A 23,547-nucleotide genomic window follows, 5' to 3' on the forward strand; every position below is an offset into this window, starting at 1 on the left:
GTAGAAAAGGCGCGGACGCTTGGCTGGCGCGGACTGCAGAGCCGGGGCTGGGCTCGGCGCGCTCTTGGAGAGCCTTGCGCGCGGCTGGGCCCGTGGCCGGCGGCTCCTCCTCCCACTCTGCTCCTCCTCCTTTTTCTCCTCCTCCTCCTCCACCTCCACCTCCTCCTCCTCCTCCTCCTCCTCCTCCTCCTCTTCAATTCTCTCGGTGTCTCGGCTCGGCTCGCTGGCTTCGGAGAAACCCGTACTACAGTCGCCGACCCAGCGCCTAAGCGGGTCGCCTAGGGCTGGGGGCGCACCCCAGGGAGGGGAGAGGTCCAGGCAGCTGGGCCGCCGCGGGCACCTAGCCGTTCCCGAGTGAGCCCCGACCGCAGCCGTCGCCGCCTCCGGCAGAGTTTGCGCTCCCGCTTTGCGCCCGGGGCGCTGAAGCCGGGCGGGCGATGCCCGCGGCGTGAAAGCGCCCGCGGCGGGCGCCGACCTCTGCCCTCGTCTTCCCCCTTCCCGCCACCCCCCCCCGCCCTGTGCCCTTGTGACCCTGGCTTTGGCGCCGCCGCCCAGGCGCCCCGCGATGTAGCTGCCCCTGCGCCTCGGCGGGAGGCGTCCTGGCCCGCGGGCGCCCGGGGCCCGGAGCCCGGCCTGGGGGCGCAGCCGAGCTCGGGCGGGGCCGGGGCCGCGGTGGCGATGCACCGGGCCCGTTAGCGCCAGGAGCGCCAGGCAGCTGAGGCGGGGGGCCAGCCCTCCCGCGGAGGAGCCGCGCCCCCGGCCCCGCCGGTCCCGCCGCGATGCTGTTCCACAGTCTGTCGGGCCCCGAGGTGCACGGGGTCATCGACGAGATGGATCGCAGGGCCAAGAGCGAGGCTCCCGCCATCAGCTCCGCCATCGACCGCGGCGACACGGAGACGGTAGGCGCACGGCTGCGGGGTCGGGGCTGAAACCTGGGACGGGGCCGGGTCGGTCCGCGCTTCTGCTCTCCGAAGTTTGGCGGCACTTTGGAGAGCGTCCTTCGTGCCGCACGGGACTGGGCGCAGGGGATCCGCGGACAGGATGCAAGGCCCCGTAGCTCCCGGCTCGGGGGAAACCCGGCTGCTGGGGCGGAGGAGGGAAACAAGGTTTAAACCGAAATTTCAGACCCCAAGGGTGCAAGAGGGCATTTCTCCCCAAGTGGGAGCGAAGTCCTACCCGCGTCCCGGGATGGCTCTCTTCTCACTACACCGGGGCCCTCTGGTCGCCAGCTCCGCGTTCCCCTCCACCTCTCGGCTGTAGCTGTAGGCGGCGCCGCCGGCGGCGCCGGGAAGGGCGAACCAAACGGGAGCACTAGGGCTTCAGCCGGCGCGGGCCGTTCCCGGCCCGCCTCCTGGCGATCGGAGTTCCCTACTCCAGCACAATTCCAAGGGTCCAAGTCTTCTGGGCCGGCGCTTTCCGTTGATCGCGTCCCTGGCCTCCTGGCCGGCCGACCTGGCCAGGCCAGGGCTCGCAGTTCAGGCTCTGGCCTGGCTCTTGTGGAAGGAGCGTCCATTTGGATCTCCACACCTGGCTTTGCCAGCCCAGCCCCAAATAGCCAGTTCCTCACCTCAGGCCTCCCAGGGGGCCAGGCGAGCACAGGCTGTGCAAGCTGGGCCCAGAAGTGACCTTTAGAGGCTGGGGAGGTAGGGAACACGGGCGAAGCTTCTCCACTTGGAAAGGAAGAGCTGCAGCCCCGGTGCCTCCGGCTTCTGAGCTCCTTTCCCCATCAAACTCTCCGCCTGTCCTGCACTCAGAGACTTTGAGGGTGCCTCCGCACTCCACTCACCATCTCCCAAGGACCCAAGAGAGCCCCAGCCAGTGTGGCCAAGGTGGTGGAGGGGCAGGGGTTGGCTGCGACCTGTCCTGGCTTAAACCTTTGGTATAAGGATCCAGAGATCCCTGAGGCTCCGGGTCAGGAACTCTGTGCGTCTCCCGGGAGGCGTCTGTGTAGAGGGTGACTTTTAATGGTCATCTCACCCTTTTTCCTGGGGCCCGGCAGAGCGGCTCTTTTAAGAAACAGTTTTGAGGGAGCTTTTGGAGGGCTTGACTGGAGTAGCCGCTGCTGCCCCAGCCCTCAAAACAGCCCAAGCCTTTCTGGGAAAAGGGCAGAGGGGGCAGGAAGGGGGAGAACTAAGGAGGGAGATCCATCCAGGCCAGCACCCAGGCCTGGGCCTGTGGCCGGCTTGGGCTGTGTGGGCGGGCCTGGGTTCTGAGCCTCCTGAATATGGGCCTTTTGGGGGTGGCGGAAGCGCACCGCACACCCTGGCGGCCCCGGCGGGGGCGGCGTTCAGGGCTGGCGGGAGCAACGGAGGGAGCTGCGGGTGCCGGTTTCCCCGCGGCGGCGGCGGGGAAGTCGCAGGCTGACGCAGGCGCCGCGGTCTCCCGCCTCCCTCCCTCCGCAGACCATGCCGTCCATCAGCAGTGACCGCGCCGCGCTGTGCGCCGGCTGCGGGGGCAAGATCTCGGACCGCTACTACCTGCTGGCGGTGGACAAGCAGTGGCACATGCGCTGCCTCAAGTGTTGTGAGTGCAAGCTCAACCTGGAGTCCGAGCTCACCTGTTTCAGCAAGGACGGAAGCATCTACTGCAAGGAAGACTACTACAGGTAGCCCCCCACCCGGGGACCCCCTGCCCCCCAGGACCCTCAGACACATTGGGCCTGGCTCCTTTCCCTCCAGTCCCAAGGGAGGGTTCCCTACCTAGCCCCCCCCCCTTCTCCACGCCAGTACAAATTGGGTAACGACCTTTCTAAACAGCAATTTGAGGGAACTCTTGGGAAGGTCCAAGAAGTATAGGGACCCAGAGAAAAGGGCCCTCTTCTGAGCTTAGACACAGAAATAAGCTTGGGTGTGTGTGGGGGGGTCCTTGCACCCCTCTCCCTTTGAAGTTTCTTATGGGTCAAGCGGATGGAACAGAAAAAGGCACCCCCCCCCCCAACCCAGGTAGCCTGGGCTGGTATGGGACAAAGTTGGAAGGAGAGCTGGAGGATCAGTTGGGTGCATTTCCGGGTCTTTCGTGAACCTGGGAGTGAAACCTGCCTCAAGGGTTAAAGAGCCAGAGTCACTAACAGGCTCCAAGTTTCTTCTCTCCGTTTAGGGTTAGGGTCTGTTTATATTCCCTTTCTCTCTCTCTCCCCCCTTCTCTTTCTCCTCCCTCCCTCTCTCTTTCCCCATCTCCGTGTTTCTTCCAAATTACAAAGGTCTGTAGGATTCTCAGGCGCTGGTGTGGAGGGCAGGGGTAAAGGATGAGAAAGGGTAAGTGGGCAGCCCCCCCCTCCCCCCGGTTCCCAAGTAAAGGCTTTTCCTGGGGCTTGCCCAGGCTCTGGGTAAAGTAGAAGCCTTGTGGAAATGAATATGGTTAAGGGAAACTATATTTCAGGGTAGGACAAGACCTGGGCCAAAATCTAGTTCCCTCTTCGCCCCATCCTCCGATTTAAGACTGGTTCCCATCTTAAGGAAGAGATTTCCCCCAGTGGCAGCAGCGGCACCTGGAGGAGGGATATGGGGGGTACCCAACCGTGTGTCCCCACAGTCCCTCCCTCGATGGTCCCTACAGGCGGTTCTCTGTGCAGCGCTGCGCCCGCTGCCACCTGGGCATCTCAGCCTCGGAGATGGTGATGCGTGCTCGGGACTTGGTTTATCACCTCAACTGCTTCACATGCACCACGTGTAACAAGATGCTGACCACGGGTGACCACTTCGGCATGAAGGACAGCCTGGTCTACTGCCGCTTGCACTTCGAGGCGCTGCTGCAGGGCGAGTACCCCGCGCACTTCAACCATGCCGACGTGGCGGCGGCTGCAGCCGCAGCAGCCGCGGCCAAGAGCGCCGGGCTGGGCGCGGCCGGGGCCAACCCGCTGGGTCTTCCCTACTACAATGGCGTGGGCACGGTGCAGAAGGGCCGGCCGAGGAAGCGCAAGAGCCCCGGCCCCGGGGCGGATCTGGCGGCCTACAACGCTGGTGAGTGCTAGGCGCACGGAGCGCCCCCCGTCGGGTTGGGGGAAAGTGCGTGGCGTCGACTGCGTGGAGCTGGAGTGAATCTCAGTGTGATATATATCTATATCTATATCTATATCTATATCTATATCTATATCACTCTGCATACTCTAGCCCTTAGATTCCCCAGTCCCTAAGCACCGGACGACCTGGCAGAAGGGACATTAGGCTCCTGGGCTCCAGCCCGTGCGCACTCGGCTGGAGTGGGAGGCGAAGGTGCATTTGAGTCTCGCTGACCCCCGTGCAGAGCCTCGTCGCTGAGAAATTTTTCAGAGGTAGCTTTTTGGTTTGGGCCTTTCCCCCACTTTGCTGGTCGGAGAGCGCAAGCACAGAGAAAGCAAGGTGGAGCCGACACCAAACTGGCTCTGGGTTGGCGCGGCTGAGGATGGGAGCTGGGGCGATGGATGAACTGACGAGGCAGGGCAGCGAGGGTCCCAAGAGAAAGGACTGGCGGTGGTGGCCGGTGGGGGGCCACGAGCTTGGCCTGGCGTTTGGCCTGGTCCTGTGAAATGTCCTGAGGGCAGCAGGCTCGGGAAACTTGGGCCCAGGACCCTTATGAACCAGAGCAGGTCGCTGAGCCCAGCCCGATCCTCCTGCTCCACCAGGTCTCGGTTTTCCCTGGGCTCCTTCCTCCGAGTTCCGGGCGCTGGTTTGAGAGCAGCAACCCTCGGAAGCCGGCGCCCGGGATGAGACCGGAGTAGGCCTGGCCTCGCGCGGGGAGTAGGGTGGAGGGCTTGTTTCGCATTTCCGGCATCTTTGAACCCCGGGCCGTTCCAGGAGACGCTCCCCCCCACCCGCCCCTCCCCGCTCAGGACAGCTGCGGAGGTTCTGGGGCCCGGCAAATTGAACCGTCAACATCTGCCCGACGTCTGCAAGGCCGGGAAAGGTTTATGACTCCCCGGGCTTCTGAACTAGATAGAGTTTATTTGCCATTATTTTCTTTCTTTCGTTTGCGGCAGAATCGGATTCGGAGATTTTTGTTTTCGTCTTCCTTTTCCCCTTAGTCTAATGCACAAGTGGAAAACAAAAACCAAACAAAACCCCAGGACTGTGGGGAGAGGGCAGCCGCGGGGAAGAAGGCAGGGTTATTTTGATCTTTTAAAAATCTGAGCTGGCTGGGGGAGGAAAATTCAGCGGGTGCGGGGGCTCCCCTGTTCGCTCCAACGAAGTTGCTTGTTGGAAGATGGATGGACGTATGTGTCTCCGTGTGTGGAGCTGGGAGGAAAATGCAGCCCCCAGTTTAGTAAATGGTGAAGTGGCCATAGGCAGGTCGGTGGCAGCAGATTAAAGATTTGTTGAAGGTTCTACCAGAGATGCCAGCTCTCTAAAACTTCCACCCCTCATCTCTCACCACCCTGAAAATAGACTAAACCGAGTCCAGGCCAGGTCCCCCAAAACAAAGCCGCGTCTATTTATCAAATGGGGCCGGCCCCCAGTAGGTAGCCCCAGGTGGCCTGGGCCACAGGACGCAGGGTGAGTGGGATCATGTTTTTCTAGTAGGCAGGTTAGCTACCGGGTTTGGAATAGAAAGGTAGAAGGGTACAGAAATTTATTTGTGCTTTTTGCTGCTCTGCCGCCTTCCCTGGCGAGGTCCGGCGGCACCGAGCAAGAAGATGTGGCTGGAGGCTGAGTTTCAAGGGAGCTGGCACCTCTACAAGACATTCCCCACCCATGCCATCTCCTCGTTTTTTTCTTTGACCCCTCTCTCTTTTTTTTCCTTTCGACTCTCCCGATCCCCCTTTCTCTCTGTCCTTCTGTGTGTTTGTGTCCCGGTTTCTCTGTTCCGGTCTTTTTTTTCTCTGCCGGCGCGCGCGTCTCTAGCCTTGGCTCGGGCGGTAGAAACCACGCACGGCGCGCCGGCTGTGGCCGTGCCGCTCGCTTATTCGGGGCTCCCGGGACCAGGTTGGGGAAAGCGGTCGCCTTCCTGGCCGCGCCGGCCCGGCCAGGCCTCCCCAGGTCTGGCTCCCGTTCTCCTCCCTCCCCTCCCGGCACCGGCAGGAGAGGAATGGCCTCAGTGTGGGCCGTGGGGCCGCCGGGACTGGAAAAGGGGCCGTGGAGGGTGCGTCTGCGGGTGATGTGTCTGAGCAAGAGTCTGTGCGCGTTTCTGAGTGGGAGGACAAGAGCTTGTTGGTGTGCGTGTCCCACACGCAGGGGCCCAGCCACTCCGACACTTCGCTCTGCGGGCCAGTCCGGTGGCGGAGCGGCGGCACCTTATTCCAGGGCGGTGAGCTCGGGCAGCATGGGGTGAGACGCCGTCGGTGCGCCCAGCCCGCCACCGAGGGAAGGGCAGCCAGAGCGGCGGGGCCGCAGGGTCGGAAAGTCCTTCCGGGGCGGTAGCCACCGCAGCCCTCCTCTGGCCGCCCCTCCGGAGCGAGAGCGCAGCCCCGGTCGCAGAGGCAGAACTGAAACCTTCCCCCACCCCCGAGCCGGGCCGCCCGCCGGCCTGGGGCGCAGACGAGGCGCTCGGAGCCCGCGAGGGGTCGGGGCCGCGCACTTTGCGCCGGGGGTTTGTTCGCCACGGCCGCGGGAGTCCCGCGCGGACCGGCCGGACGCCCGGGCCTCCCCCAGCCCCAGCTTTTTGTGTGTGTGCCTGGCGGCGTAATTACTGATTTGATTCCAATCCATTATTTAGACAATTGAACCTACAATCTCGTCTTTAGTAAAATGAGGCGAAGTCAGATTTGATTACAGGTTCAGTCCCAGCGACAAGAGCTCGAAACCCGATGGGTTAATAACAGATCACGAGTAAATTATTCATGATTTTACGAGCTCTTTAGCTCCATTGAATCGGCCTAATTGAGAGGAAAAAAAAAAAAAAGGGAGAGAGAAAGCCCGGTCCTCCCCCTCCCCTCGGCCCCTCGCTCCTCCCCGGATCCGATCTTGGGGAATCTCGACCCGGCCGGGGCGTGGGGGGCGGGAGTGAGGGCGCCTGGGGTACAGGACAAATCTGGGCCCAACGGCGGCTTCCAGGCCGCCCTCACTTTCCCGGCGCAGCACCCCCGCTGCGGCCGCTGGCCTACTCGGCCTCCCAGTCTTGAGCCAGCTTCTTTGCTGCCCTCCCTTCCTTTCCCCTCTCCCCCCTTTTCACCACTCCCCAGCCAGTAAGGCTTCGGAATAGGCTTTCCGGCGGGGACCTGGTTTCCTTGAGACCGGGGATTCAGTTCCTTAACCTGGACCCCCCACCACACATTCCCCTCTTTTTCCAGGCCTCGTTGTCCCCTTAGGCTTTCTCTGTGTCTCTCCGGATTTCTTTCTGTCTTTGTAGCTCTCTCTCTCTCCTGCTCTCCCCATCTCCACTGCTTCCCTTTCCTCTGTCTCTCCTCTTTTTCCTGGCTCTGTCCATCTTCCCTCCCTAACCCCTCTTCTTTACTCTCTCTCTCTCCCTTCTGTCTTTCTACCTCTGTTTCTCTCTCCTTTCCGTGCCCTTCCTCTCTCCCTCCCCCAAACCACCTCCCCCCTAGATCTAGGCCGCACTTAGGGCACGTCCCTTGGGTACATGGGGCGCCGGGGTCCCCACGGAGCTCATTAACAGCAGCAAGGCCCAGGCGGGGACTGGGCAGAGGGTTGGGCCCAGAGATCCCCTGTGGGGAGGCCTGCCCCACCCCCCATGGAGCTGGGGATGGGGGCAAGAGGAGCGTCGCTCCCACAGTGGGGGGGGGGTGGGCAGGGCAGGTTCCATGGAGTCCGTTTGGAGTCATTTTCTGATCCCTTTTACATTGCTGGACCCCGTTCTTCACTCAGAGTGCTTTCAGTGGGAATACAGCCAAGGTGGGGGACTTGGGTGCCTAGGTGCAAGTGCAAGGGACCCTTAGTAGCCACTTGCTGACAGCTTCAAGGTTAGTGACAAGACCAGCGTCTCGAAAATTCTTTCTGTAAGAGACTGCTCCCCACCTGAGTAGTGGGTGGAGTAGGTCACCAGGAAATCGGGAGTACTTCTGAAGTGGTTTTGCCAGATGAAATGCAGGACGCCCAGTTAAATTTGAATTGCAAGTAGACAACAAATAAATTTTTAGTGTATCCAATGCAATATTTGAATTATAAATAAGCAACAAATAATTTTTTAGCATAAGCCTATCCACTGCAATGTTTGAATTTTAGGTAAACAACAAATCAATTTTCAGTATAGGTATGTCCCGTGCAAAATCAGAGGCATACTTAGAAACTGTTCGTTGTTTATCTGAAATTCAGATTTAACTGGACAACCTGCATTTTTATTTGCTAAACCTGGCAGTTTTATTAGGAGCATATGATGGGGCACAAGATACATCCCCAGCTGTCTGCTTTAGGGGGACTGAATTCATCTGCTATGAGGTTTTCCCCAAAGTAAGACCTTACATGCAGGATGGCTCGGGATGTGATGAAGGAATCTTGGAGAGGAGTCCTTCATGTTCCCATCAGGCACCAGGTTGCCAAGTAACTTTCTGAGGCCTTAGGTTTCCACCCCTGTCCCTCACCCCCATTGCCTTCCAGGCATTGGCAGCTGGGCCCCAGCTGGGCCCCTTCTGGAGGGGGACTGGCTCCCCAAAGAGCCATGCTTCATCTTTGCCTGCCTTTGTGGCTTAGTGGAAGGAACCGGGCAAGGACTGCAGTGCTGAATCTAGGCTCAGCCCTTACCGGTGGTGCGGCTGGGTACACATGGCTTCATTTCCTTTAGCATCTGTTTTCTCATCTCAAAAATGAGATGAATAGCAGTAGCCACCTCTTGGAGCAGTAGTGAAGGCCCCATGTTGTACATAAGGCCAAAAGCATACCCTCGGTGTCAGATACATGTTAATTTCTTCCTCCAACTTCCTTCTCTTTCCGGCTAGAATTCTGCCACTCTGTGAGATTTCTAGAGATCGCTTCACCTCCCTGCTTCGTTCAGCCAGTCCGTATAACTGGGAAGCAAGTGCTTGTCCAGAGCGGGGGGAGAGGAATAAACTACAAAATACAGTTTCCAACCTTGGCCCAGTGCCCATGGCCCAGGGTCAGCCAGAATTTCGGGGCTGGGGAACTGATGAGGGTGAAATCAAAGTGAGTGGAGAGAGGTCAGTCATCGACTTTCAGGTGCCCGCCCCAGACACTGGGTGGGGTGGGGTGGGGGGGGACTGCAGACAGCCTCCTTCCTTAGGGAGTGCAGGGGGAAACGGGCAAGAGTGTGGGCCCGGGAGCTCTGCACATGGCTCCGTCCTCAGTCAAGCGCCTTCTGTTTCTGAGCCTCAGTTTCCACATCTGTAAAAAGGAGGAAATAACGCGAGGCTAATAGGGTTGTTTTAAGGATTCAGTGAAAATATGTAAGGCTTTTAAGCACATCACCTGGAGTCAAATAAGCCATCAACAAGTTGTAGCTGTTGTTCTTACTCAAACACAATGGCTCAGAATGGTTTTTGGAATCTCTTAGAGGTGGGTTTGAATCTGGCATTTACTAGCTGAGAGACCCTGGGCAGGCGGCTCTCTGTGAGCCTCACATTCTCCTATAAATCTAGAAAATGGGGATAATATTTTCATCTCAGCGTGGTGCAGTGCATGCGGTGTGGTCCTGAAGCTAGAAACTTTTGGTGGCAGGCGGGGCAGGGGCGGACTAGGCAGTGTAGCGGGGGGGCGGGTCAGGAGGTTCACCTGCCGCTTCTGCGTGTCCCCTCCCCAGCGCTGAGCTGCAACGAGAACGACGCGGAGCACCTGGACCGCGACCAGCCCTACCCGAGCAGCCAAAAGACGAAGCGCATGCGCACTTCCTTCAAGCACCACCAGCTTCGGACCATGAAGTCTTACTTTGCCATTAACCACAACCCGGATGCCAAGGACTTGAAGCAGCTGGCGCAGAAGACGGGCCTCACCAAGCGGGTCCTCCAGGTCAGCTGGGCGGCGGCAGGGGCTGAGGGTGGGGGCACCGGGGGTCTCCAGGGCCTGGAGCCGAGCCCCACAGCTGCCGTGGGCCTTGGAAGGACCTTCCACCCACCGTCTGCTCTTCTCTTCGTCAACCGCTGCTCCTTCTCCATCTCTTCAGTCTCTAGCTGTATTTCAGGGTTGTGGGTTCCCCCCCCCCGACTTTACCTCTTCTCTTTCAATGTTTTGTCTCCCAACTTTTCTATTTTGTGTACGTGTGTCCCTCTGTCCTCTTTGTCTCCGCGCCTAGCCTCTTTTCTTTCTTATAAACAGTTCTTCGTTGCTCTTTATTACTTAAGTGACACTCATAGTGTTCATGTAGTAAAAGGTTCAAGCGTTTCAGATAAATCCAGAGCATCCCAGGATGCCCGTCCAAGACAATTGCGTTAGCTGTTTGCTCCTTTTGCTTCTTGCTCCTCACTCATCCTCTCTAGCTCCTCTTTCTGTCTCTCTCTAGATTTTTCTTGTCTCTTTGTTATTTCTTAGACTCTCCCAGAAGCAAGCTTTGGGAGGGGGGATGTGGGCTGATCCCCTGGGTGGGCCAGGGAGGCTCATCTGCCTGCGGGGAGCTGGAAGCAGATGGGCACCTCTGAAATGCAGCAGAATTGCACTTGTGAGGGTGCTTTCTGCATCGAGAGGCTCCAGAGCTTTCCCCAGTTTTTGAAGGGTCTGTCCATACCTCAAAGTTTTAAGAAACACAGTTTGGGGAGTCCCAGTCTCCTGCATCATCCAAATTCGTGACAGAGATTTGGGCCACCACCTTCTCAGATCTTTAGCTCCTCCTCTTACTCATTTCATGGTCCTGGGCAAGTCATTTAACTCCTCTGAGTCTCAGTTTCCACATATGTAAAACAGACACAAGAAATTATCTATACTGCAGGCTTATTCGAGGAGCCATTGGGATAATATAAGCGTCCACCACAGTAGCTGACACTTAACTGATCAGTGGATGGTAGCTAAAAGTAACATTAACTAGATTAATTAACTGGTATTAACTAGTATGAATGATTATTCTGGTCACTGGACTTCAGTTTTCCTATCTGTACAACCGTAAGGTGGGGGAGAGTATCTTTCTTTATAGCACAGTTTAACCAATTTATTCCTTAGAACGTGTGGTCGTAGGGATAGCAAAGCACATTTTGGGGTAAGAAAATCAAGAGATGAAGATCTGACTGAGGTCTCACGGCAGGAGGGGAGGTGCTGGGATTCGAGTCCAGGCCAGTCTGATTTATCCTCCAGCCCCAGGTCATTGGGGACTGAGGGCTGGGGGACTGGGACACTGAGGGGGTGAGGGCGACGATGATGGACACCAAGGGCTGCACAACTGCCCTAGATTTCCTGCGAGTATGGCGGGCGTGGGGGGGAGGGCGGCATTTTGGGTGTGATGGCGGTGGCGGGATGGGACTGTGACTCGGGCGCTGGTCGGTAGATCCCCTGGGAGCTGGGAGTTCCAGCCCCAAAGCTGGGTTGGCCCTGCTGCCTGCACCCCTGCGCAACGCGAGGGGTTCTGGGGCAGCTTGGTCCCTGGCAGGCTCGGTGACGTAGCCAGAGGCGGCGAGAGCTGGCCAATGGGACGCTGATGCGCCGCTCTGGGCCCACCCCCTGCTCCGCGTGGGCCCCGCCCCTCCTGTTTGGGTCCCTTTTGCCTGCGGATCCCTTTGTCCTGGGCTTGAGAAGGGGGAAGGACATTGCTGTGCCCAGCGGGGTCTCGGATCCCCCTTGTCTGCTTCCCTTAGACTTTACCTTCTTGGGTTAGGTCTGGGGACCCTCCTTGGCACCCCCGCCGTTCCTCAGCCCTGAGCGAATTTGGTCATCCGCCTCTTCTCTGGTTAGTAGGACACTTTGTCCCTTCCCCTATCTAGAACCCCTTAGGGCAAGTTGGTGAGGGCCATTCAGTGAGCCAACCCCTGGGAGCAGGCCAGGGCAGGAGCAGGGACTTGGAGTGAAGCAGAGCTTCACTCCCTGGCGGTGCATCTTGAACAGATCAGTTACCCTCTCTGAGCCATAGTGTTCTCACCTGTAAAATGGGCACCATTAGGGCATATACCTCTCCCAGTTATCCTGATTAAATGGTAAAGAGTAAGTGCTCATAGCTGAGTCTGAATCTGGATGAGGAGCCACACTCTGTTGGTCTTTGAGGCAGGAGGCTTTGTTCCCCGATTTAGGAACAAATCAGGTTTCCAGTATAGTTGTTTCTCATTCTTTTATCTGACCAAATATCTATTGGCACCAGGCCTTGGGGACGCAGAGATGAATGAACCACAGTCCTAGCCCTGAAGAAATTCACCCTCTTAACTGTAGAAATAGACCTATATTCAGTTTCCCCATAGTGTGATCAGTTGGGAGGGGGGGTTCTGTGGGAGGCCAGAGGAAGAACTGACTGTTCTTCGCGTAAGGAAAGGTTCACCTGAGGGACCTGGGTGAATACTTGCCCTGTGCCTTCCTCCCCTAGAATCCTGAGCCAGACCCGCTCACACCTGTATGCCCCCTCCACCACGGGGACTCAGGAAAGCCAGAGGCAAGGAACTAGTTGAGGGAGAAAAGCCCTGACAGTTAATGGTGTGTCTCCTAATCAGTAAATGTTGGAGTGCACTACTGTGTGTCAGGCACTTTGAAAGGCCTGTGAAACACATTTGCTCGTTGCGTTCTCACTGTCAGGCAGCGTGATAGCCTCCTCCCGGCTGTACAGATGAGAACATTGAGGCCCAAATAATTTCCACTTGCTTCAAGTCACACTTTGCTAGTACGTAGCAGAGCTGGATCCAAATCCAAGCCTGTCTCTCTGGTCAATCTCTGGCTCTTTCTCCACTAAGCCAACCTAGCAGTGACTGCCTCTGAGTGTGAGTATCATCGAGGGCCTGTGTGTTGTTGGGGGTGGCCGTGGTCATACCCATAAGGCATACCAGACCACTGTTCTCCCTCTTCTCAGACCTCCAGATCTCTCGCACTGATCCTTAATATCCCCTAACAGCACGACTGCTCATGATTATGCAGCAGTTTGCAAAGCATTATTTTTCCAGCCATTCGTCTGCCTTAATATTTTCCTGCCCATTTTATAGACAAGAAGCTTAAGAACTAGTGAGATGAAGTGATTTGCTGGAGGTTACAGGAGCCAGGCACTGGCAGGGTGGGGCTCTCTCCCAGGGGTTCTGACTGCTGATGGGCTAGCTGGGGGAGGTGGGATAGGAGCTGTTTGGGGCCAGGCAGGTGGTGGTGTGGCTTTGGAAGGTAACAGACTGGTTCAGGTCCTTTGGGACTTAGTAGCAGTGCGATTTGGGCACTTACCATCTCCCTGAGCCTGATTCCTTATCTGTGGAACAAAGGTAATAATCGTTTGTGTCTTGAGAATTCCTGAGCATTGAGACAATGAGTGGGGGAAGCGTCCAGCACAGTGCTGCCTGGTATAAAGTAGGTGCCCAGGAAATAAATGGTTCCTTCTCACTTGTCTACACCAGCTCAGTCGCACTAGGCCTTGGGTGCTCCCTGCAGGTCGTAGTCCAGCTTAACCCTTCAGAGAGGTTCTCTATGCAGGTTGAGGTTGAGGCTGTGTTCTCGAAGGTGAATGATACAGGATGTGTGTGTGTGTGTGTGTGTGTGTAGGGCCATTCTGGGCTGTTTCTGAATCTGTTATGCGTAAGTACCACCAATATGGTAGGCCTGGGATGCAGTATCCCTGTTGGAATTTTGAGTCAGCTGATGTGAGGTCCAGGCTCAGCTCTGCCGCTTACACTCTGAGCCATATTGAGCAAGTCACTTAACCTCTCTGAGCCCCAGTGGCCTCGACTATAAAATGGGGATGATCATAATATTCATTAGGTGTTTTCAAAGGGTAAATGAGATGACTTCAAGTGTGATTTATGAAGTATAGATTCGGGACTCAATGCACATGAACTTCACACACATTTACACAGTAGGGTTCAGTCAACCAACCTCTCGCACTCATTAAAAAAAATTTAATTATCTTTATTTTGCAGATGAAGAAACTGAGGTTCAGAGAGACTAGGACCCTTGCCCTCAGTCCCACAGCTAGTAAGTGATGAAGCCATGAGTCAAGCCCAGATCTGTCTGATTCCACAGCTCTTTCCAATATAGCACAGTGTAGGGACTGGGACCCTCCTGCTTTGGATCTGGCTATAGAAAGCAGCAGTACAGATGGAGAGAAAAGACGGAGTGGGCCATAGATGCCATGTCTTGGGAGCAGAGCAGGAATCCTGTTGTAGAGCTGTAAGTGCAGAAAAAGTGCTCAAAATTATCATCAGCGACAGCATAGCCACCACAATTCTCACTTTCTACTCATGGGCAAGGTGACTGGGAGAGAGAGCAGCCCCTCAGACAGAGGTCCATGAAGACGTTAGGCTTTGCAAATGCTTGGAGACAACTCCTCAGCACATAGATGTCCCTCCGAGTTGCCTCTCTTCCTTCCTGGGAAAGGGTCAGGAAGGCAGAATAGGCCCTGGGCTTGGGGACAGGGGTGGTGAGCTGATTGATCTGGATGGGTGAAAGTCTCCTTAGGGTTTCCTGGTGTGACTTTGAAAGAAAATACATTTTAACCATCAACAGTTTACAAACATTCTTCAGATGACTGGTTAGTTGTCCCTAACTTGTGTGAGCACCCAGGAACTGAGGATGCTAACTTTCCTCTGTTCACTCATTTATTCAACAAATACACTGATCTTCTGCCTTGTTGGGAGTGGGGGCGGCGTGACCCAGACAGTGAGTGGGACCCGCTGGAGCTGCAATCCAGAAGGGAGACAGATGTGCAACAAATAATTACAAATGGCAATAATGTTAGTGCTTACCTTGTAAGGCACTAATGAGTTACTATGTGCAAAATGCTGAGAACCTTCCGGAGATGATGCCTGGTACTTAGTGAATAATATTTGTTGTTATGACTTTATGAAGTTGTTGTACCAGAGGACATATTCTTTTTTTTTTAGATTTTACTGTATTTTATTTTTTAAAGATTTTATTTGTTTATTTGACAGAGAGAGACACAGTGAGAGAGGGAACACAGTGGGGCGGGGGGGGGGTTGGGAGTGGGAGAGGGAGAAGCAGGCTTCCCATGGAGCAGGGAGCCCGATGCGGGGCTCGATCCCAGGACCCCCTGGGATCATGACCTGAGCCGAAGGCAGATGCTTTACGACTGAGCCACCCAGGCGCTCCTAGATTTTATTTTTAAGTGATCTGTACACCCAATGTGGGACTTGAACACACAACCCCAAGATCAAGGGTTGCACGCTCCACCCACTGAGCCAGCCAGATGCCCCGGGTCATATTCTTTTTATTCTTTTTTCCTCACATCACATTCATCACAAGACATTAGCCCCGCAACTGCCTGGAGTGTTTGTGTGGTGGCTTTCACTTACCCCATCTGGTCGGACACTTTGCATGCAGCCATTAGTTTGATGTTATTAAAAATGCTGCAAATGTAAAAATGAAATCTTAAAACAAAAAAAACAAAAAAAAAAAGGAGGAGGGGTCTGCTGGCTGGCTCAGCTATAAAGCATGCGACTCTTGATCTCAGGGTTGTGGGTTTGAGCCCCATGTTGGGTGTAGAGAGTACTTAAAAATAAAATCTTTTTATTTTTTAAAAAGATTTATTTGTTTATTTTAGAGAGAGCACATGCATGCATGCCTGCATGGGGGGGGGGGCAAAAGGAGAGGGAGAAGAAGAGAATCTCCAACAGACTCCCCACTGAGCACAGAGCACCCCCAACGAAGCTGGATTCCAAGACCCTGCGATCATGATCTGAGCTGAAACCAAGAGTCGGATGCTCAACCGACTGAACCACCCAGGCGCCCCCCAAAATAAAATCTTTTAAAAAAAATGCCAGAAAGGACATCTTTGGGCATGAAGCTTTTATATTGGGGCTGGTTTCCTTAGTGACCCAGGAAGGGATTTGTGAGGCCAAGTGGGTTTCCCACTGGTCCTCTTGGTCCCCTTAATGAAAGAATCCTAGGGAAGGGAATTTGTGAGGCAAAACACAACCTGCAGGGCCAGTGGGTGTCTGAGGAGGGGCACATGGTAGTGTGGCCTTCATGCACCCAGGACTTCCCGGAGATCCCCAGGGCACCAGGCTACGGGACCCCCCACAGCTGAAGAAAGGGGGCTGTCAGTTTAGGAAGATGGGTGGGTGAGGGGCACGTGGGTGGCTCAGTCCTTAAGCATCTGCCTTCGGCTCAGGTCATGATCCCAGGGTCCTGGGACTGAGCCCTGCATCGGGCTCCCTGCTCCGCGGGAAGCCTGCTTCTCCCTCTCCCACTTTCCCTGCTTGTGTTCCCTCTCTCGCTGTGTCTCTCTCTGTCAAAAAATAAATAAAATCTTAAAAAAAAAAAAAAAAAAAAGATGGGTGGGTGGAGCAGATCATCTTCTTGCATCTGCCCTAGAATCTCAGCTTGTCAGAGCCCTGAGAGGCCGTAGAGATGGCGTGCTGTTGTCCGACCCTCTTCGTTCTTCATTGTGAGGCAGACCTGGAGGTAAGGGACCAGCACAAGGTCACTGGGTTGGTCAGTAGCAGAGCCAGAACTGGAAGCTGCATCTAGTGCTTTTTTCCCCTGCACCACAGTTGCTTTTGTGTGTATTCACTCATTCCTTCATTTCTTCGCTGACTCACTCAGGATCATGTGGTGGGGAGAGCATGGACTTTCTAATGGCTGATATTCCTGGATTCCAGTCTCAGCTCGGCCTCTGTGTGACCTTGGGCAAGTGACTTCACCTCTCGGAGGCTCTCTGGTTTTAAATCTATATAAAGTGGGGACAACGATAGTAGCCCCTACTTGGCTTCTCCTGGAGCTGACCCATGACGCCACACATTATAGGGTGGCATGGTGCCTGGCAGAGAGAGCATAAGTGGTATCTGTCATTACTACTTTTTTTTTTTTTTTTTTAAAGATTTTACTTATTTGAGAGGGAGAGAGAGCGAGCACGAGCACGGTGAGGGCCGAGGGAGAAGCAGACTCTGCTGAGCAGGAAGCCCGATGTGGGGCTCGGTATCAGGACTCTGGGATCATGACCTGAGCCGAAGGCAGATGCTTCACCAACTGAGCCACCCAGGCGCCCCTCTATCATTACTACTACGAATTCAACGCACGTTACTCATTCTTCATCTTTCCCAGTCCCCGTACCATATCCCAGGGACATGAAGATGACTTAGACAGGGGCCCTGCCCCAAGAGCCGCTTGGGAGGAGACTTTTGGGAGAGAATTCTGGTGAAGCCCTGGGGAAGGTGAAAAACAAACCCAGCACGAAACCCCACAGCAGCCTGGCTTTGGACTGAGTTGGTTTTCATCCACCAGACTCCTGGTGCCTCAGTCGTGGAAGATGGTGTCATTGTTTACAAATCACTGTTAGGGGCAACAGCGGGAGAAAGAGCAAATGGCTGGCAGCTAACCGGTTCCAGCCCTTCCCAAGGGCTTGCAGCCCTGGACCTAGGAGCCGCGCACCGCCCCCCCGGGGGCTCCTTGCTCCAGCCACGGCTTGGAGAGACACACACAGGCCAGGACAGTGGCACAGGGTGTCAGACCTGATGTGAGACTTTGGGGGAAGTCGCTTCCTCTCTCTGAGGGCCTCTGGAGACTTTCCCTATCGAGTTTTGCCATCAGCCATTCCCTGGGCCAGATGGACAGAGTCTGACACTGAAGATATTTCTGCAGGCCAGGCAGGGAAGGGCTCCCTCTCGTAACAAGAGCATGTTGACAGTGGTCTTAGAAGCACTGTACTTACCTACAAGCCTCCAGAAGAGGTGATGGGCTTGGTTTGGGCAGAAGGCCTGGGAAAATGTGCTTTCTTCCTGGAAGACCCAGCGTGCCGGGGAAAGAGCTTTGTTTCCTGACTTCACAGGGTCTGAGTCTCTCCTTACCCCTGGATTCTCGTGGATGTGCTTTTTAATTGAGCCCAAATCTTATCAGGCCACCAGAAAGGCTAGTCAGACACCACAGGCCCCCATACGGGGGTGGTCCCCAGGGGAGGGTGGGGCCAGGAGATAGCCCTTCCCACCCATGCCTGAGACACTGAGAAGACTAGCAGATGCAGGCACATCTGGAAATATGCAACTGGACACCCCAGAATCTGTAGAATTCCCCTAGGCCCTTTGTTTTATGGGGAGGCTTCTGGCGGGTGTTTTTCTCATGCAAAGGGAAGTGAAGGGGCCTTGACTTTCAGGCTTCTTTTCTTTGGGAGATACAACTCACCACCCCCCCACAACACACACACCCTACCCGCCCCCCCCCCACCAGATTTCCTAGGCCTCGCTCAAAGTACTTTGAGGACCTCTGGGTACAGCCAGATCTCTCTGTGCAGTTAGACTGGCGGTCAATAGTTGGGGTGGGGGGTTGTGCTGTGAAGATGTGTTTCTGTGCATGTCTTCCCCAGTGCATATAGTCTCGTGTGCAAAGGTATTGGGTGTAGAAGGATTGCGTGTCTGTGCCCAAGGAAAAATGGTAAACACTTACTCTCTCTTTGGTATTCTTTTCATACCAAGCTCAGTTCTCATGGCACAATGCACCCCACCTCCCTCATAAATGATACTGGGGCGTGGTCGATTTGGAGAAGGAATCCCGCAGGTCACCACCTACCCGGACTGGCTTTAATCCGGCAGCAGCTCTGCCCACCCCACCCTGAAACCTAAAACCCCCGGGGGGTCCAAGATAGCCAGTGGCTTCTCCACCTGATGGCGGTGGGGAGTAGGACTGCTGTCTCTTTCTTCCTCAAAGTAACTCTTTATTGACTGATTCCTTTGTGTTCTTTACACCACTGTGGTATTTCCCACTTACCACGAATCACCTTAAAAATTGTACCAACGAGAACTTATGGGATCTGTTGCCCGCTTAAAGGCAATTGCCAAGGGGGGAAAAAAAGGAATCTCTCAACCATTGTGAAAAATGATTTGGTTTGTGCACATCTTCCGGAACAACGTTATCCAATAGAAATGCAACGTGAGCCACATGTGTAATTTTCCATTTTAAATTTTTTAGCAGCCACATTCAAAACACAAAAAGAAACCAGCAAAATTAATTTTAAGGATATATTTTGTTTAGCTCTGCTTATCCACAATATTATCGTTTCAACATGTAACCAGCATAGACATTGGTATTGAGGTAGCCTACCTTCTTTTTTTTCATACCAAGTCTTCAAATCTATTTCTGTGTTTTCCCCTACAAAGGAGCCACTTTGCGGCTAGTCCCATTTCAAGTGCTCAGTAGCCACCTGTGGTTAGTGGCTACCATACTGGAGAGTGTTGCTCAGCTCTGGAACCTTCTTTTTTTTTTTATTTATTTGACAGAGAGTGGGAACACAAGCAGGGGGAGTGGGAGAGGGAGAAGCAGGCTTCCCGCTGAGCAGGGAGCCCAATGCGGGGCTTGATCCCAGGACCCTGGGATCATGACCTGAGCCGAAGGCAGACGCTTAACCAACTGAGCCACCCAGGCGCCCCTCCCCTAAAATTTTTTTAACAGTTGGTTGGAACATTAACATCTACACAAGTTTCAACCTTTTGGTGTAAGTCTCTTAATTAAGTCTTTTTTTTTTTTTAAGATTTTATTTATTTATTTGATAGTGAGAGGGGGAACATAGGCAGGGGGAGTGGGAGAGGGAGAAGCAGGCTTCCCGCCGAGCAGGGAGCCCGATGCGGGGCTCGATCCCAGGGCCCCGGGATCACGACCCGAGCCGGAGGCAGACGCTTAACGACTGAGCCACCCAGGCGCCCCAGCTCTGGAACCTTCTAACAGAAAGAGAAACCCAGTAACTTAGCCATTAGAGAAAAGGAAATTTTTATTTTATTAAGAGCAAAAATTGCCAGCCCAACTTTTTAATCCCCCTCTCTACAAAACCCAGATTAGCATCTCTGGGGGAAATGCTCTGCAGCTCTCCGGATCCTGCCTCCCTTCTCCTAACCAGCCCTTCTCTCTTTCTCTTGCCCCACACAGGTCTGGTTTCAGAACGCTAGGGCCAAGTTCAGGCGCAACCTCTTACGGCAGGAAAACACGGCTGTGGACAAGTCGACAGAGGCAACGTTGCCGACGGGGACGCCATCAGGGCCGGCCTCCGAGCTCTCCAACGCCTCGCTCAGCCCCTCCAGCACGCCCACCACCCTCACAGACTTGACCAGCCCGGCCCTGCCAACTGTGACGTCCGTCTTAACTTCTGTGCCTGGCAACCTGGAGGGCCATGAGCCTCACAGCCCCTCACAAACGACTCTCACCAACCTTTTCTAGTGACTCACGCCCTCCCCCCCCCAATTTCTTTAAAAAAGAAATTATCTTTAGTTGAATTCCAAGTGTATTTTAAAATAGAGGCTTTGAGCAACTAACTAACCACATTTTAGGATCTCGCCTGGAAACAGAGGAAGAAAATAATTGTGCGTCCGGCTAATGCAGCAGTGTGGACTTGAGGAATTACTTGGAAAATCTATCTGCAACACAACATTTGTGTCACTGTACAGTTTTGTGGACTGAGCGAGGAAAAACAACAAATAATTTAAGTTGGCTAGAGCTTCTGTATTTTCAAAGACTGCCACGTGCCTTAGGAATACTGTTTTATCTCCATACTTTGGATGACTTGTTCATTTTTCTCTCCCTCTTTTTCTCTCTGTATATTTATGACCAGAGCAAAAATGTAAAAAAAAAAAAAAAAAAAAAAAAGTTTTTTTCTTTGAAAAGTCCTAAAAAGAAAAAAAAAAAAAGGAAAAATCAAACCCCCTCCAACGGTCGCTTTGTTGTTTTAGAATTTTAAGGTGGAAGTCTGTTCGAATATCAGAATTTGTAAAATCTAACCAGTAATAAAACCACTTATTGAAACTAGGTGGTGTTGCTGTTGTTTAGTGGGGTGTGAAATTCACAGGACTTAAGGGTCTTACTGAAGCCCAGACATAAATTCCAAGGTCTTCTCTTATTTATCTATAATATTTATTTATAATATGCGTGGGGCCCCCTTTTCTGTGCCAGGCTTTGGGCTGCTTGTCGAAATCCGGAGATTCCTTGCCATCAAGGAATATAGAGTGGAGGCAGGGACAGAAGAGATAATCTCAACATGGTGTGATATGTGCCAAGTGGAGAGTATGTCAGTGAAGTACCATTAGTTCATTCATTTGTTCTCTCAAATATTAAGTACGCCCTGCTGAATACTTGTGATAGAGGTAAAATGTCATCACACCTGCCTCTTCTGCTCTTCTCTGGGCTGGAAGGGCGTGTCAGGCAATGAAGAAAGCCTACCCCTATCAGGAGTGAATGCTGTCACCAAAGGGCAGCTCAAACTCCACTTTTCCTAATGAATTAAAAAAAAATTAATCTCCCAAGAGGGCAAAAGCAAATGAATTTGGCTTCTTCACTACGGCTCGGGCAACCTCAGAAACCCACAGAAAGGACACATCCAGGGAGGACAGAGGATTAGAAGCAGGCAGAACGAGCTCGGAATCTCTATTGTTGCAGTGTGAGCTGAGAGATGTCATTTCACTTCTGTGAGCCTCCGTTTCCTCAGCTGGAAGATGAAGATAATGGCCTTTACAGACAGTTCTGGTGAGGACGAGGCAAGGTGTGCTGAAGGGCCCAGTGGAGGGCCTGGCATATAGTGGAGGCTCACTGTGTTTTACTGAGTCACAGACAGGTGACTCGTAAGGGTGTTGCAGGTGGAGATCAGGAATGTGTGTATCCAGGCATCGCCCGTCATTGCTGAATGCATCAAGCAGGCGTGGTGTCCGTCCACTGGACATCTTACACCCCTGATCTCTTGCTCTAAACCCTGCTACAGAGCACTCTGTTACCAGCTTCACTGAATGGCAGTAGTTACCTAGCAAAATGTCCTTCAGTGTCTGAAAACCCAGAGGGAAAATCATAGCTGTCTTGATGAGAAAACAGCCAGGAGAGATTGGGCAGGGGAACAGTCCAGCCCAGGACTGGGGTCCCTCTCCCGTCGTCCCTGTGCCATCGTGGTTGGGACAGGGTTGGGGAGGAATGGGCTGGGAGTGCTTAAAGCCGGGACAGACCCACCTCCTGAAATGTTAAAAACACACACTCACCAACACTACTATTGTTACTATTATTTCATGCCTGGAAAAATGGTAGAAGCTCAATGAATTTTTTGTAACTTCTATATTTTTCTATTATGTGTGTAAAGTGCACACATCTGAAATGAACAGCTTGATTAATGTTTTCCAAATGAACAACCACCACATAGACACCACCCAAATCAAGATAATAAGACATTGACGGCACCCAAAGGCTCCCGTGGGCCCCCTCCCTGTCAATCCCTCCCAAGGTGGCTCCTATCTGACTTCTAGCACCATGGATTAGCTTTATCTGTTTTGGATCGATACATTTTTGCTGAATGAATTCAGGATTGCTCAAGATTAGCCAACTTGCCTGAGGTCAGGCAGCTTAGTGGTGAAGAAGCCAACATTTGAACCAGGTCTGTCTCCAGACCCCACGTCCCGTCAGCTGGGGTAATAGGATCTGTATCTCAGTGGTGGCTGCGTGAGAGAATGCGAGCGGAGGGCCTGGCCCATGGATAAGCACACAGATACGACACCAGGTACTCCCAGGGACTTACATACGTGCCCACAGACACCACGCATGTACGCCCTGGAGACACTCGTGGGTAGACAGACCCACAGGCTAAGGTGCTTACACCCAGACAGCCCCACACAAAGACACACGTATACAAATGCTCGCAGGCAGACATAAACAGGCCCAGACGCTCACAAATACATCTAGACAGACACCCAGACCACCCCACACGGGGAGACCCGCACACAAACCCAGATGTGCACACATGCAAACATTTGTAAGCACCCAGACGCCCCCGCGTAGCCTGGTGGTGCCCCCTTGCTCAGGCCCGGACAGAGCCAAGTCTGATCCCTATCTCGCCTGTCAGCACTGCCACCCAGATGGAGCAGACCCTGGAATGATGCCCGGGGGTCCCCCACCCCCTACACGGGAGCAACGTTAGAAGCAGGGCCTGCTGTCAGGCTGGGGATGGGGGCGCTGTGGAGCAGACATGGCTTGAGAGACACACACGCTGAGTGAGAGACTCCGAAAGATAGTGATAGTGGCAGGAAGACAGGGAGTGTGGCAGAGAGATGGTACCGAGTCTGGGAGACAGAGAAAGAGTGCGACCCAGAGACGGGAAGGGACAGGGACAAAGACGCAGGGGGCAGGAGGCAGAGAGACAAACGGATCAACCCCAGACAGACTTCTGAAAAGAGAAACAGCAACAGAGTAGTGAGGAGGTAGAGAGACAGACAAAGATGGGGGCCAAGATGAAGAGTGTCAAGGCGCAGGGGACAGATGACAAGACAAAGACAGAGATTGAAAAGAGAAGCCTCAGAGATCAAGGGAGACCCTGGGACAGATTCAGAGGCTGAGAGAGACCAAGGCAGAGAGCCAGAGCCGAGAAACCGCGATGGGCACTTTGAGGCTGATAAAGGGATACTCTCAGAGACCGAAAAGGGAGACAAATAGAGTCTCAGGCCGAGGGAGAGGCGGGCAAAGGAAGGCAGGTGCTTGACGGGGAAGGGGCTGAGGCTGCCAGCCCAGCTGGGTCTACCTGTGATGGGAATGAGGGAGTGAGTGTTCTCACCATTGCCACCTCTGGCTCCGGGGTGTTGTCCCCACCTCCCTGCATGCTGCTCCGACATGCTGTGAATGTGGGGAGTCTCCTGGTTCTTGGGCCCCACACCCAGGCCTGGCACTGGGC

The 23,547-nt window shown here is 54.2% G+C and overlaps 1 protein-coding gene across 2 annotated transcripts; it reads left to right on the forward strand.

Annotated features, from left to right (window-relative positions):
* The first annotated feature begins 195 nt into the window (after positions 1-195).
* On the forward strand, positions 196-20,488 carry LHX2 (LIM homeobox 2). Of its 2 annotated transcripts, none has more exons than XM_044920572.1 (5): positions 196-899; positions 2,403-2,605; positions 3,556-3,963; positions 9,629-9,827; positions 19,785-20,488. In XM_044920572.1, the coding sequence occupies exons 1-5, from the start codon at positions 780-782 to the stop codon at positions 20,070-20,072; spliced, it is 1,218 nt and encodes a 405-aa protein (XP_044776507.1). In that variant the 5' UTR covers positions 196-779; the 3' UTR covers positions 20,073-20,488. The 2 variants fall into 2 exon arrangements, with proteins under 2 accessions (XP_044776507.1, XP_021547073.1); XM_021691398.1 differs by having other exon boundaries at positions 3,556-3,959; positions 9,622-9,827.
* Positions 20,489-23,547: the final 3,059 nt, after the last annotated feature.

This window comes from Neomonachus schauinslandi, chromosome 13 (assembly GCF_002201575.2).
Source record: "Neomonachus schauinslandi chromosome 13, ASM220157v2, whole genome shotgun sequence".
NCBI lineage: Eukaryota > Metazoa > Chordata > Mammalia > Carnivora > Phocidae > Neomonachus > Neomonachus schauinslandi.